At 38.1% G+C, this 16,425-nt stretch overlaps 1 protein-coding gene across 1 annotated transcript; it reads right to left on the bottom strand.

Annotated features, from left to right (window-relative positions):
• Positions 1–2,262: 2,262 nt before the first annotated feature.
• On the bottom strand, positions 2,263–15,326 carry LOC132129065 (short-chain dehydrogenase/reductase 3-like). Its single transcript, XM_059540486.1, has 6 exons — positions 14,843–15,326; positions 8,608–8,751; positions 4,853–4,972; positions 3,882–4,120; positions 2,983–3,108; positions 2,263–2,841 (listed from the first exon to the last, which is right to left on the bottom strand). The coding sequence occupies exons 1-6, from the start codon at positions 15,038–15,040 to the stop codon at positions 2,757–2,759; spliced, it is 912 nt and encodes a 303-aa protein (XP_059396469.1). The 5' UTR covers positions 15,041–15,326; the 3' UTR covers positions 2,263–2,756.
• Between the last annotated feature and the right edge of the window lie 1,099 nt (positions 15,327–16,425).

Raw genomic sequence — 16,425 nt, 5'->3', positions numbered from 1 at the left:
TATTCTTTATTGATATGATATATAGGCTGCTCTTTATAGGTTTTTTTTTTTTTTTTTTTTTCTTTTTACTTTTTAACATGTGCTTTATCCAGTGCTGCTGCTTTGTGTATCAGAAAATAAATATGTGACCTGTGCTGGCAAAATGAGTCGGATTGCGCACATGGTAATTTTGAACTACACGCAAAAAAGTGAAAAATGACGATTTTAATTGAATTTGAGTTTTCATAAATGAGTTCATTAAACCTTCATCTAGCGATCCCAGTGCTCTGTTATGTCTTAAGTGAACGTTTGGGGAACAGTTGGGGAAAAACATCTGATGTGTAATATTCGGACATAGGCCTACGACATCAGCCATGTTGTTACAGTCACATGCATGGAGTATTCTTTAGTCTTTGCTTACATTCATATATCCTCTCCTGTGGTCTCATGGGATAGTAAAGTGTCCATTGTATGTCCACTTCAGAAATCAGGCAGAAGAAGTAGGTCACCTGGGTACTTTTTACCTAGTATTTTTTGAATACTATGAATTCATACAGGCTTTTTCACTCACCGATGAAAGTGATGTCGAACGCAGTACTTGTCTAAATTCTTCTTCTTGACTGACATGTCAGATCAAGGGTCTCTCTTCAGGGCGACACACTCATTAGTTAAAGATGGATGTGCAGTGACCACACAACCCTGCGCTGCACTGCCTAAACCTAACCAAAACAATTCTAGTGCTAACAATTTAGCATTTTTGCACTGATCAGACTTAAGCGTGATTTGCTTAATGATATGCTGTCATAAGAAACACATGGGTTTTAAATAAACAAGTACAATATGCGGTAACACAGACCAGTCTTGACAAATCTGGTTCAAATATGATCTTCCACACAAACCTGTGAAACGGCATATGTTCAACATGACTGAAGTTATCTGTTGAAATAGGGATGAGATTTTTTTTTTTCACCTGTGCTGGGGCACATTAAGCAGTTCTTTTTCCTGGGCAAAGGGTTCATCACAGGGTGAGCTGTCTGTCCAACAACTTACTCAGATTTATCTACTATTTGGCTAACCTTGCTCTGAACTCACCCGCTGAGATTTGAGCTGACTTCTCCAACACATATGCACTCCATGACACAGTTTCATGTCCTGATCCCACTCTCAACAGTGTCCATCATTACCGTTAGACTTGCCAAGACTCATTCTTCAGTTTTTGTCTTTTGTGTTATACAGCATTTCTGGTGATTATTCCCCCAGCCCCACAGCGTACATTATTTATTTTATATAGTTTACCAGAAAGTAACTTTTCCTCTCAGCCACAAAATAACAGCTAAGTGTAGAATGAAGAATCTGATGTGAATTGGTAATCACACAATTGCAATAGCTGCTTCGTGCCTGTTGAATGTCAGTTTCAGTCCCCAGTGTACTTGGATAACAGTCTTCTAATACTGCAGCAGGGATGCACCGTATGGAAAGAATTTGAGGAAGAGACGTTGAAAGAAAAAAACTTTTGCCTGTAGATTTGTTTTTATGAGGTTACAGAGTCTTAGATCTTGCATCCAATTTGGCAAATTGAAGTGTAGTAGAAAGTTGTCAACAGGCACTGTATTACCTACCCATTTGTTTGGTGTGATGCAGCTGAACATCAGCCGTTCATCTAGGTGGGATTGACAAAGCTGAATAAAATGACAAGTTTTAGATTCGTCTATTAGCCTTCCAGTGGCTGACCCCTCTCCAGTGTGCTTTTCTGTTTAGCAGAGTTAGTGTTATGACAACCCTGCCTAGTGTACAATGAGCTCACGATTGGCTGGCCTGCAGCGGTGGAATGCTGACCATGAAATGCCTGAGTTTTGGCAGAGACGGAACAAGCACACTGCCAGGGACCAACACTTCCCTGTTATCAAACCAACATGAACACCCACAAAATAACACTCACCAGGGTTTCTTTTTAAGCTCAAATACTATTTATTTGAAGTTGACAGTAATATGAAGGTAGACATGCTGGAATTACTTTAAAAAAGTCCCATACGGCAAAAAATATACATTTTTTGTGGCCAAAATATTTTTCAAATATATGTGGTTAACGGTAATGATTTTCAAACTCAAAATGCATTTAGTTTAAATCTAAATATATTATAAAATATAATTTAAGGAGAAAGAACATGCACTTCCAATCTTAAAATAAATTGAGTAAATGCAATTTTCTTTTTTTTATATATATATATGTTTTGGACAGTATTACATTTAAATGGAAATATAAAAAAATGGTCTAAAGATAATTGAGAAAATAACTAAAATTTGATGTTTATCTCAATATATTTTACAATCTATATCAGCAACTATAAAAATATAAATATTTGAAAAAATATATATGCATTTGCCGTATGTGGTTGAAGACTTTAACTTTTGTTTTTGTGACAAAATCAGTAAAAATCAATAAAACTCCCAAGTCAAGAGCAAACATGCCCTGATTAAAACCTCAGAGCATTCTAAGAACCATTTCTTTGTTAACTCTAACAGTCTGTGCTCCTTGCTATCACAATATCAAAGGAACAGGTTCACCTACATGCCTGTGTGCAGTCCAGTATAGGGCAACCACGTAAAACCCGTTCCTGGGAAAACAAGCCATCTTAACACGCTGTTCCCACTGACCCTTTCAGTCTTTTTTTTTTTTTTTGGTCCACAAAGCAACAGATTGATGTTCCTGGATGTAGTGCTTGCTTTGCATGAAAAATTGGTTTTGGGGATTTTTCACAGTCGAGCTGTTTCTGAGTTTAAGTCCGGCCTTTGAATGTGTTCATGCAGGTGTAGCTTCCTGAAAACTTATGGATCTCTTCCAGGGCAGACTGGGGCAAAAGGCTGCGAAGAAATCAAGAAGTTATGTGCAGCCAGTTGAATTATGTAATATATAAAATAATGAAAAAAATTATGAATTATAATATGTTGTTTATATGACAAACTTATATTCTGCTCGGATTCCTTCAGCAGTGATAGTCTCACCTCTTAAGAATGACAAGAAAGTGCATTGTCCATGGCAGGACAACGAAGGCAGTGTTGGTCCTTACAGCTTCCACAGTGCGTTCGGCCACCATCTCAGGATTCAGAGGCGGAAACAGCTTAGGGAACCTAAAAGATGAATTCATTGAATGATGGACCACTTTAATTCCAACATTAGGGCCTTTCGCACCACAGGAACCTTTTCATAGTACCAGAACCAATTGTGGAACTATCCACTTGTGGGCGTTTTCACACCGCAGGAACTAGGTGCGATTTTATTACCGGACTGACTTTTTCGAGAACCAAATTAGCTCCTACTAGGGAGCAAGGTCTAACCAGCACAACTGGTAATTCCCGTGACATAAGTATACATTGATTGACCAGACTCATTCGAAAACGCCCTCACCCGCCATGATTTAAAATGCCTTGTAAACATACTGTAAACATTGTGTCAACTTATTTCGCAAGTATAATGAACCGCGATAAATATACGGCTGCTGAAGTGCAGGCACTTGCAGCAAATGTAGCACTGCCAGTTGTCAGTGGAGATTCTTAGTCCTTCTTTTAGTTCTTTCAATTGCTTTACGTTTACGTTGACATTCCATGTCCATTATTGTGAAACCCGCGAGACACAACAAAAACACAGCTCCAATCACAGCGTCCTCCATCCTCCTGTTGTTATTCTTTGTTAACGTTGTTGAACGTCGCAAACAAATGACATCGCTGTCGACCTGCTTACGTCATGTCCTAGTACACACGGTCGGTGCAAATGCAACCCTTTAAATGATACTGGGAAATAGTTCACGCAAAATCGTCACAATAGTTTAGTACTGTACATTTAGTTCTGGAACTAAACCGTTGCGAAAGGCCCTTTATGTTCATCAGCACCAGCAGCTCATTACCTAACTTTCATGCCATGGAACATCTCTGTGTCTGTATGGAAGGGAAGCACCGTGGTGCAGCCCACTCCTGGACAGTCCAGTAGACCTAGCGTCAGGCTTTCCATGAAGGCATAAGACGAGGCCTTGGACGTGCAGTAGTCAATGGCTCCAGGGATAGAGGAGAGGGAGAGAATGGAGTTGATGCATACCACGTGACCATTGCAGAGCTCCAGCATGCGAGGCAGAAATGCTTTCGTGGTCTGTGAGGGAGACAGACACAAATACACATTGTTCTGTTCCCTCAACCATCTTCTGGGAAATCTAACAATAACAATGAAAGCTTCAGAACTCCGGGTTTGAGAATGTGTTAATTATCTAGTATTCTCTGGACTACCTTTGGTGAACATCAACAAGGATATTTGACTGGCTCAGCAGAAATATGAGCCCACATTCAGTGTTTGAATTACAATTCAGATAGTACCTCTGCAAAACTCAATATAAAACTGGCATTCAGAAAAAGCCATGTGTTTGAACCCAGAGCAACAATATATTACAACAGTCCTCAGCGTGAGCTACTACTGCATTGACTATGAATGTGTCCTAAAAAGCATGGGTGTGAAGCCTAGATCTTCCGAGTAGTCCATTTTCTTCTAAATGTTTAACTTGAACTATTCCACTTGTTATTTTAGGACCGTTCGCTTTTGTTTGATTATCTCTTTTGTATTTTTGTCTCTGAATGTTCTATGCAAGGAATGTGGTGTAACTTTTTCACTATTGGCAAAAACATGCTTAAATGCTGAGGAACACTTCCGAGTATTACAGCTTGCCAAGTGATTTAACGTTAAGTAACTGAAAAATGTTTTGTAAAACACAAAAGGAGTATCTAGAGTTCATGTTAGGTTCAAAGCACGGTTACTGTAGTAAGGCTGTGCTATAATAAATGGACAGTAATGCGCGCAGTGAGTAAGTTAAGATATTGATTAGTGTCTTACCCAGAACTGTCCAAATGTGTTAATGTGCTGGGTTTTCAGAAGTGCGTCGTCATCGCTGTCCATCAGACTTTTTCCATGGACAACAGCTGCATTATTGACAAGAATGGTGACATCCCCGACCTGCACGAGACCATACCACATTGCATCCATTAAGAGTAAACTTTACTGTGTGGATAAGTACAATTTTAATTAATTTTATTACATTTGATTATTATTAAGAATAGAAAGTATACAGTAATATATATCAAAGTAATAATAATTATATACAAATATAATATAATTTAAAATGTTTTTATAATATACATTGTGAAATAAAAATATGCAATGTTTAATTTAAAAGACAAAATGGTACCACAACAGAATACTTAAGCAAAGAAAAATATAGCAAAATCATTTAAAAGATCAAAAAAAAAAAAAAAAATTTATGTGAATAATATTTTTCAATTAAGAAAAAACTTATTCCAAACTGATACCAGAGCAGAGAAAAATATATTAAATAATGTAAAAATAAAAATAAAAAATATAATAGAAAATAATATTAATAATAACAAAATTTAGAAAACAACATGAACAGGTGTCCCTATATATGGGAGTCTTCGGCATTTAAAGACTTGAAAATCCCTAGCCTAGACCCTAGCATATACAGTAAAAGAAATGGACACAGCGACCCCATTGGAACTAATTTGAGACAAGTGAAGCCCATTTTTAGCAATTTTTAGCACTTCCTTTTCTGACGCGCAGACTCAAACTAAGCTTGATGACGTCAGCAACCTGTCTGACAGATGTAAATCTTCTAGTAGCTGTGCGTGCAAACTGCCATCGTTAATCTTGCAGAGACGGCGAGCTTGAGCGCGGAGTTCTTTGGCGTGAGTGAGCAGGAGTAAGTATTCTGATTAATTATTTTGTATAGTATTTTAAAATGTAACGCCAGTACGCCATATTAAGTTAATGCATACTATTAAGAAGTTATATAAAATTATGTTCAAGAACTGATATGAATTCATACCCAATAGTTATTTAACCGCCCAGGGATTGAATATTTTAAATATAATTTAATTTTTGATACACATGATGTTGTATAACGTTAGTGGGCGCCGAATATAACCACAAAATGGCATTAACTGTTATCTACACATCTACATCGCAAGAGAAATGGACGAATCAGTCGTATAAAAAAGTTATTCAGTAAATCGCTTGGACAAAAGCGTCTGCTTTGGCCTGTTAAATAACATATAGATAACGAATGTCACCAATAACATCTATAACTAATGGTTGCCCTTTTCATTTTTCTTTCCTCATAGGTAAAAATACAAACTTTTCTTCTGCTAACACCAGAAAAAGAAGAAAGAAAGAAAACTAAAACCATGGCTAACTGCACTACCAACAAAGGTAAGCCATATTAATATAGTATCATATAGAATATATAGTATAAAATATGGAAAGCAACACTGTAAGAGAGAATAAAATAATAAATTAACCTTGTGTAATACCTATATTGTTATTATTATTTCAATGAACAGATAAGAGCAATTAATTTGTGTTTTATTGTATATTTGCATAGACTTTTTTTCTGTTTTGTTCGGATATAAACAAATCGATGGCCAGAGACAAGTTACTTGTGTGTTAAAATCTGTTTACTCATACTGACAAAACAGTGTTTTGATTGTGATTGCTGTATGCTATTAACAGGTCCAGTGATTTGGATCATAGGGAGTAGCTACATTCGTCGTGGGGAAAAGAGGGCCAGAGAGACCATCGGGGCCAGCGGCCAAGGTTTACTGGTTTGGCTGGGGTGGACTTCGATGGCACGGACTCCTTCCTTTCTTCTACCGGTCCCTCAGAGGAAGAGCAGCCCGGATGTCCTGCTGATTCACTGTGGCGGGAACGACTTGGGTTGCAGGAAGAGCATTGATCTCGTCGCAGCGATGAAGCAGGATCTGCAACATCTCTATCGGCGTTTCCCTCAGATGACCATTGTGCTGTCTGACATCACCCAGAGACGTCGGTGGAGATCGGGCCTTCCGGGGAAAATTGACAAGTCCCGTAAATGGGTGAACAGTGTCATGGCTACCTTTGTCTTGGAAATGCAGGGGGGTATTGTGCATCACCCTCAAATTGTATTTAACAAGCCTCAACTGTTTCTAAGGGACGAAGTTCATTTATCACCTAGGGGTAATGATATTTTTTTTTATAATTTAGCTGAAGGCTTGAGTCTTAATCCAGTAGGGGTAATGCTGGATTAAACCTCTCAGCATGTTTTTAACTTGAAACAGTTGAAGATTGTTAAATTGTTTTGGGGTTGTGTATGTGCCTTTTGTCTTTAGTTTAAAACATGTTCACATTGGTAAACATAACACTTCAATAGTCACTGCTCTTTCTCCCCCCGCCCTTCTTTCTCCCCTCCGTGCCATTCATGTATCACCCTAGCATCCACCCCATGGCCTCTCACTTTTCTTCCCCACGACGAATGTAGCTAGCATAGGTGTGATCGACAAAGGACAAAAAAGCAGGAAACTATACGGTGCACTTAACCCCCCCCCCACCCCACCACACGCACACAGTGATATAATTTATATAGTATAATAATAAATTAATAAAAAATATTGTACTTTTTTTTTTGTTTAAATTAATTTATAAATTAAATAATTAAAAAAGGGAAGAAAAATTTAAATACACATCTAAATTAAATGATTGAACAACAAAAAAATCGGTATATATATATAAATATAAATAACAGATAACAAAGAACATGTACAATCATCCAAAATTATTAAAAGTGATTCAAATAGCACATGCACACATACATGCATAAACGCACACATTAAAAAATTTTTTGTTTCCTTCTATCTACATCAAACCGAATAGTAACCCATCCAAAACAGACATATATAATCCCAGGAACCATACTGTCAGTATACAATATCCCCTCGAGTCATTATCGATTCAATATAGGCTGTTCATTTATAGTCTCTTAAAATTGCTTATTGTGCTACATGAATTTCCTGATAATTTCTCCATTCCCGTCAATATACCGGCCGTTACCCATACTTCATTATTTAATGAAGTAGATAAATTATTAAAGTTCGTGGATAAAAGCTACTTCATATGTATTCACTTGCCACATACCGAATTATTTCCAATTCCCCAAAAACGTTGTTGAAATATTTTGTCCCGTTGCTTTTATGGACTCTATATCTATGGGCTTCTCTCTTGACGTCTCCCCGATTGCCTGCGAGCTTCTCCTCCTGTCTGTACGGTAATTGCTCTACTGTGCCACAGAGAGTCGAGTGGTTATGACGCAATCGTTAGCCTATTTTTACAAAAACTGTTTCTACGGGGCCATAATGTAACATAGAAGGTAATGGAGCCCTTTATACATTGTCGTGTATCTTTAGAAATAAATAATGGACAAATGGAGTCTTTATACGCCTCGGATGTAAAGTTATTCGCTGTCAAAGTGACGCCAAAATGAATGGGAGTCAATGGGATGCTAACGCAAGTGAAGTTCTGCTACAAGATGGCGGCACGCGGCCGACTTCAACTTCCGGTCGACTTCCTTCCTGCCTGGACCCTAGTGGACACAATGTGGGTGCTAGACAGCACCCATCTGAAACCCAAAATGACATGTGGATGGATATACCCAAGCAAAAGCCACAAGACTAGCTGTTTGAGACAGGGTCACTCTCTATGAAGTCCTTTTGACTACAATATCTTTTGAGATCTCTTGAGACAAAGCATGCAGAGTGTAATTATACCTTTTCCCTGAGCACTTTGGCTTGCTGGTACACATCCTCTCTGTTGCCCACGTCACACACAAAGTAATGGCACTCTGTTCCGGTCACACAGATCTCTTCACATGTCTCTTTTAAACATTTCTCTGTGCGGCCCCACAAAACCACCTGTGGGAGGAAAGTCATGATTGGTGTAACGTAAATGCAGAACATTCAATTAAATTCAATTCAAGTTTATTATAGCTCTTTTTACGATACAAATCATTACAAAGCAACTTTACAGAAAATTACCTTTCTACAATATTTAGTAGTAGCTTATAAGTGGTGACTGTCAGTTTGTGCGCATATGACAGGATTTTTCAGAAGACGTAGTCAGCCAGACGATGAACATTATTAACAGCAATTATTATATGATGCATTCACACTTGTAGCAATATTTGTAAGTTCTGTTTGTTGATTCAGGGTTAGCATTAGGGATGCACCGAAATGAAAATTCTTGGCCGAAACCGAGAACCGAAAAAGAGAAAACCAAGGCCGAAAACCGTAAAAAAAAAACCCGAAATAAATTATGCCAATTATTTGTACAATTGCATTTATTGCTATGACTGTGTACTAACTTTACTAAAATCAAGACATTGCAATTGCATAAATTATTAAATATTAAAGTTTCAAAGAATAAATCTATTACAAATTATGCAAATATTTATTGCACATTGCAACAATGCACAGTATAAAATACAATTCAAACTAAAAATTTATCCCACTCGTGCATATTAAATAATAATGTACAGGCCTATTGGCCTGCAGAAAGGTTTAAAGTTAAATGTTCTCTCATAAAAACAAAGTGCATTTAGGTCAAGTGCATTTGAATTTTTTCTCTGTAGGACTACTACAAGAGAGTGCATTACTTCTCCATAGGCAAGAGGGTTATCACTTCTGGGGATGGGGACTTCAGACAGATCTAGCTGTTGAGCTTGTCATCTGCCTGACATTTGAGAAATATTGTAGTATTGAGTGTATTTAAATAGGGCCAGGTAGTAGCCTAAGAACAAAAGAGCCAACGTATTATTATTTGAGGCACTTTCTTGCAGGATTTCACTGAACATATCAGACAACTTGGGTGCAAGCCCCTCATCTGGTGCAGAGACGAGTCAGACAAGTCTTTTTTTTCTGCGCTCTGATCTCAGTCTCCAGCGCTTGGAACTTCTCCATCTCCACACGGGTTCTCCGCTCCATCGCAGCCTGGATCATTTCTCGTGCATGCTGCTTTATTTCCGCAGCCAAGTAATGGTCTTATAACCTGTGTTGGGAAGGTTACTTTGGAAATGTAATAGGTTACAGATTACAAGTTACCCTGTTTAAAATGTAATAGTAGTATAACTTTTTCAATTACTTTATTAAAGTAATGTAACTAATTACTTTTGAGTACTTTTTGATTACTTTTCTAAATTTGTGAAAATTAAAGAATAATAAATAAAAGCATATACATCAACTTAAATACAGTTATCTAATAAGCATGTGACGTATTCTGTATAATAGACTCCTGAAACATTGGTGTTTTTTTGAAACTGCTGTCTCTTTGTATATGATGATAGTTTTCTCAAAATAAGTAAAATGCACATGAAGTGACACAGAGCAGTTCTAGAAATTATGTTTATGTGCACGTGTACTCCTATATTGAGGCAGCAGAGGTTGAAAACACTGCGAGCTTCAGTAGGCCCATGTGTAGTAAATGAAACCATGTCTTTGCCATTCATTTACAGGAGGGGCGGACTGGGAAAAAAATTCAGACTGGAAAATTCAAACTCATACAAACAAATTCATGGACAAAACTATTTTTTGTATGGACCTGACATAAAAAAGGTTTAAATCTTTAATTTGGGGACATGCAAAATAATTAAAAGTTCTCTCCTGAACTGCACCTTCACTTCCATTTTTCTCTTCAGTCTCTTTATTTTGCCCTGTTATCCATCTCTCGTGACTTTAATACTCAAAATTGAACAAAACTATACTTTACAATACAATACTCTACAATACTACAATATCTTTATAGAAAAATCCTAATACTGTACACGAGTCATGTTTTTCCCTTACAAAAAATTACCTTGCTTTTATTAGCCTATATAAAAGTAAAATAACCTTGTTTTTTTTTTTTTGCAAATGGATTTGTATTTATTTTTAAATAAAAATTACTACCAAATTACTACTGTAACATTAAAACAGATAATAATGATGTCCTTTATATAGTATTTTGAGTGATGACTGATGAGCAATGTGCTGCTGCTTGATTAAATAAATAAAAAAACAAAGACAAAAAAGCATCTTTACAGATGAAACTGACCTGAAACCATGAACAGGAGTTCTGCTTCTCTGCTCCAGCAGTGCAGTCTATTCTCTATTCTCTATTCTCTCTCTCTCTCTCTCGCATTGATTACTCTGAGTCTGATCCAAACCGTTTGGCGGAGGCGCGGAGAGCGCGCGAGTCATGACTAACACTTCATGACTTATTAGAGATTTAATTATCAAATGGCGGATTCGCAAATGATCGCTTTAGTACATTCGGCAGGCAATTATACAATAACGATATTAAATAGTGGGGCAAAATCGGATGCCAGGCCACCGGGAATTGTCCCGGTTCTCCCGGTGTCGAGTCCGCGTCTGATTTCCACAGACACGCAGAACGTGCAGGAGTCATATATTGCATTTTTGGGGCTTTATATTCACAGACACTAGTCCATGTCATGTTTGATTCAAGTGTACTGACCTACTTTTGATTTAGTCATCCAAAATGTGGCATATTCCGTCCGCGTTAGGCATTCCATTTTTATGACTGGATTCTACGAACCAGACTGTATTTCCGCATCCCGGAAATTATCAGGGCGGTATGTCTCAGAATAGTCAGTGCAATTTGGGAAAGAAATCAGTTAAATCTGTATGTGGATGTGTGTAAATATTCAAATGTAATCCCCTTTGTAATCGTAAAAAATTTCATAAGTAACTGTAATTTAATTACTCATTTTTTCTTAGTAACTGTAACTAATTACAGTTACAATAATTTTGTAATTAAATTACGTAACGCCGTTACATGTAACTAGTTACTCCCCAACACTGCTTATAACGCGGATCAAGTACAGTCGCGATGAAGTGCTGAGGATCCGAAAAGATCTCAGTGAAAAGTGTGCTGACAGACTCTATAAGAGTGTACTTTTCTTTGTTTTCACTTCGTGGTCCGTCTCAACCTCTTTGTTAGGAGACGCTTTGGTGATGCGATTAAAAGGAATAATTAACGTCCGCTACAGATGAATCAGAGGAGCTGATCTCTTTAGTTAGCAAAAGGGGCAAGAAGAGAGAGAATGTTCTCTATTAAGACCCACTGGTGTGAAGTGAATGTCGCGGGGAGCTCGTGGCCACGCGCTGCGTGGTGTTTGCGTCATCACATTTCGGCCGTGTTGTTCACATAGACAGTAAAAGAAATGGACACAGCGACCCCATTGGAACTCAATTGAGACAAGTGAAGCCCATTTTTAGCGTTTTTTAGCACTTCCGTTTCTGACGTGCAGACTCAAACTAAGCTTGATGACGTCAGCAACCTGTCTGACAGATGTAAATCTTCTAGTAGCTGTGCTTGAAAACTGCCATCGTTAATCTTGCAGAGACGGCGAGCTGAGGCGGGGAGTTCTTTGGCGTGAGTGAGCAGGAGTAAGTATTCTGATTAATTATTTTGTATAGTATTTTAAAATGTAACGCCAGTACGCCATATTAAGTTAATTGCCTGCGAGCTTCTCCTCCTGTCTGTACGGTAATGCGACAGAGAGTCGAGTGGTTATGACGCAATCGTTAGCCTATTTTTACAAAAACTGTTTCTATGGGGCCATAATGTAACATAGAAGGTAATGGAGCCCTTGTTGTTCAGGTGGCAAGGAAGTTGAAGTCGGCCGCGAGCTGCCATCTTGTAGCAGAACTTCACTTGCATTAGCATCCCATTGACTTTGCATTCATTTTGGCGTCACTTTGACAGCGAATAACTTTACATCTGAGGCGTTTAAAGACTCCATTTCTCCATTATTTATTTGTAAAGATACACGACAATGTATAAAGGGCTCCATTACCTTCTATGTTACATTATGGCCCCGTAGAAACAGTTTTTGTAAAAAAAGGCTAACGATTGCGTCATACCCACTCGACTCTCTGTCGCACAGTAGAGAAATTACCTTACAGACAGGAGGAGAAGCTCGCAGGCAATTAACTTAATATGGCGTACTGGCGTTACATTTTAAAATACTATACAAAATAATTAATCAGAATACTTACTCCTGCTCACTCACGCCAAAGAACTCCCCGCCTCAGCTCGCCGTCTCTGCAAGATTAACGATGGCAGTTTTCAAGCACAGCCACTTAGAAGATTTACATCTGTCAGACAGGTTGCTGACGTCATCAAGTTTAGTTTGAGTCTGCACGTCAGAAATGGAAGTGCTAAAAGTCGCTAAAAATGGGCTTCACTTGTCTCAATTGAGTTCCAATGGGGTCGCTGTGTCCATTTCTTTTACTGTCTGTGGTGTTGTTGCGGTGGTAAAAGTCTTTCGGCCGAAAACCGAAAATGCGGCCGAAAATTTTCGGTGGCCGAATATTCAGTGCATCCCTAATATATATATATAAGCTCCTGGTAACCCTACATAGGTCAAGTGGTTTGAAAAATAAAATTACATACTGCCTGACCACCAATGTCACAAACAATGTCCCATTATCATTAAAAGTTCAAGCTACAAAGAGAAACATGGGGAGACATGGGCAGGGGCAGCCTTACGCCCCTTCTTTAGTGCTGGCCCAGAGGGATCAGGCATGGGCCAAAGCCAAGCTAGGAGTATAGGAGTGCCAATCTCTGTTCACCTTTACCTTCCCATCTTTATACAGTACCTCATGCTTTGTAGTTTATGTAATCAATATTTGATCAATATTCAAGTGGCCTAACTTGTGTCTACTTGATTTGACTTTCATACACAGCCTTGGATCAACTGGCTTTTCGTTTGATTCTGTTCTTCTGGGATTCAGCCGTAAGCAGCCCACAAAATAACACACATGACATCATCAGCCCTGCTCTGCAAAAGCTGGCTGACCTGCCCATGAACTTGGTTGTGGTAATCAATCTACAAGGTGCTTCTCTGTCTACAACACCCCCTTGCAACGGATCCATTCACACACCTACACATGTTGAGCACACATTCACACACATAAACACAGCACATACACCTTCACTCCCTCACACACGCACGCTGTTAAAGTAGTGCAGCTATTCCAGACACCTGAAGCTTGTGCTATAGTGTTACCAAGCATTAAAAAAAAGTTTAAATCCGTTTTATATTCATTAACAATACTAATAAATAAGATGATTTGTAACGATTTATCCTGGATTTTAGTTTTTTTTTTTTACTCGGGGAAGTATGAACTGCCCTGGAAGGTTAAAGAGTCACACATGATTTGAGTTCAACAAAACAGCCTTGCCTGTCAGCAGCCCATTGTTGGGCATTTGTAAAGACATAAAGGCTTAGGAAACACCTGTGTTTGTGTGCAGGAGGAATATGAAACAGAACTCAGATGAAGGCAGCAACAGGTCACTTTATTGACTGTGCCCCATCAGACCAAACTCGACCATTTCGACATGGATTTAGATAGCCCTAAAAGGAGTGTTTACTGCAGTGTGAATAAATCAGACAAACACAACCCTTACTAGTTCTGTTTGGTTGTCAGTAATGCTGAAATAATAAACAAACCGATCAATTATATAACAGAAAAATGTAGTACAACTTTGTTACAGGCACATTAATCTGAGCTGATTCCTTTTTTATTTATCTTTATTGCTTTATGACTTTTGTGCGAGTATTGTAGAAGTGCTGTCAGTTTTTTTATATCTTATATAATCCATGTCATCAACTGAGCAGTTTAGGAGCAAGAGGAGGGAACCAAAACAACGATACGACGCTACAGGGTTACATTGATATGATATAAGTAGCCTTATACGTTTAATTTGTATAAAATGTGTAAATATCAGAAATATATCACAGAACTTTAGTGTTCTGTTAAAAAAAAAGTTTTGTAGAAAGCTACGTTTAACCAATCTTGTTAGTGGCGCCAAATTAAAAGTTGCGTTGCTCGAGACTCCTTGTCTAAATTCCTTTGAAGTAGCAGAGTACTTTATAAAGACTGAAATAGACAGCAATTTTTTAATTACTAGGAGCATGTGAGGAGATAACAGCAGCCTTACCTTTCTTGCTCCTTGCTTGGCGAACTCTTTAGCCAGGTGACGGCCGATTCCTCTTCCTCCTCCAGTGATGAGGACCACATCAGTGCCCAGAACTCTGCGCTTCTGCCGCGTAAACAAGCGCACGATCGCCCTCAGTGAGCATAAGAAGATCTGGAGAGGGAAAAGCAACGCGCATCCCAGGACCTTCATCTCCATCATTACTCTCAAAGAGTCAAATATTTCTATAGAGTTTGTGGAATAAAACAAGCTCGTAAGAAGGGAGTGTGTTTGTGACTTGTCAGCTGTCAAAAGGCACGCTGTAGTTCTCTGGGTAACTGGAAATGCGTCCTGCTCTCCTGGTCTGTAGGAAGAAAGTCCCTTGAAGTGCCAGCAGGTCTAACAAAGCAGGTCCATCAGCGTGCCAAGTGTCTTACCTATCTCCGAGTGAAGAACTGTCACATGTGAGACACACTCTCTCTCTCTCTCTCTCTCTCTCTCTCTCACACACACACACACACACACGCACTCGTGACGCAGGAGGCGGGACGGGACTCTTGCAAGTGTCTTAGACATTGAGTGATTGAGAGAGATAATTAGTGAAACATTTATTCATATTTTATCAATAAATATCCAGTTCCACAGCTAACAGGGAACATTCTCAGTTCTGGCAGGGTTCTACCACATTGAAACGTAGTGGAGATCAGTGAAAGTAGGCTACCTTTTTTTTCTTTTAAAAGATAATATTTTAGACATATATATTTTGCTCTGGTCAAGTGTCTATTAATACCAGGTGGTATTTTGTACAAATGTAGAACGAATTCAATATAATTTCACTTTGAGCATAAATTGAACACTTTTACCTTTGACCCCATCAGCTGGGACTAAAGTAACAAAGTTCAAGCTAGAGTTTTTTATTTTTTTTGAGTTAGCTACTCTTGTTTTAATTTTTTAACACTAAACCCCAATATCTGAACAGGCCTAAACCAATTTGTCATATAAAGCACTCTGCTAAACCTTAAACACATTCAGGCAGTTAGGTTCTATTTGCAAATCTCATGCACTCTTTTTGCAAAACTCTATTCTCATCCACTCAAAAACTTACCGTGATGCATTGCTGCAAAATGCTAAACACAAGCAGTAAAAGTTAAACACAACTAAAGCACAGTTGTCTTTACACACGATTCAAAATTGTTCCCACTTGTTTCTAATGATGTGATCAAACCAACTGTACAAAATATGAGCCATCAGTTCAGAGTGCACAAGTGGCACAGGTGACTGAATGGTGGCATGAACAATAGATGGAAAAAAATCTAAGAAGGAGACCAGGGGCTGGATTCACAAAAAAACGTAAGAAATAAGTTAAGACATTTCTTATAAGTTCCATGAAGTCTGTAAGAATGTTCTTAAGTGCAATTCTCGAAAAATTCTTAATTCCTAATTATTTTCTTAAGAAAAAAAAAATATGTATAGGCTATATTTTTTATTGAACAGACATAACAGCAAATACAGTTTCATATACAAAAACAAAAAATAATATAATTATAAACAGTAGACAAAGAGCAAGTAAAGTAAAAAGAAAGTAAAATAGACAAAAGTAAAACAAA

Source organism: Carassius carassius, chromosome 46 (assembly GCF_963082965.1).
Source record: "Carassius carassius chromosome 46, fCarCar2.1, whole genome shotgun sequence".
Classification (NCBI taxonomy): domain Eukaryota; kingdom Metazoa; phylum Chordata; class Actinopteri; order Cypriniformes; family Cyprinidae; genus Carassius; species Carassius carassius.
Note: the sequence above shows the minus strand (reverse complement) of the source record. Positions and strands in the feature narration are given on the sequence as shown.

Excerpts from the sequence above, each read along its gene's own strand:
- LOC132129065 (XM_059540486.1), bottom strand. The coding sequence starts at position 15,040 with ATGATGGAGATGAAGGTCCTGGGATGCGCGTTGCTTTTCCCTCTCCAG. Across the intron at positions 4,121-4,852 it reads ACACATTTGGACAGTTCTGG|ACCACGAAAGCATTTCTGCC; the intron begins GTAAGACACTAA and ends TCTCCCTCACAG. Across the intron at positions 2,842-2,982 it reads TTTCTTGTCATTCTTAAGAG|CCTTTTGCCCCAGTCTGCCC; the intron begins GTGAGACTATCA and ends ATTTCTTCGCAG.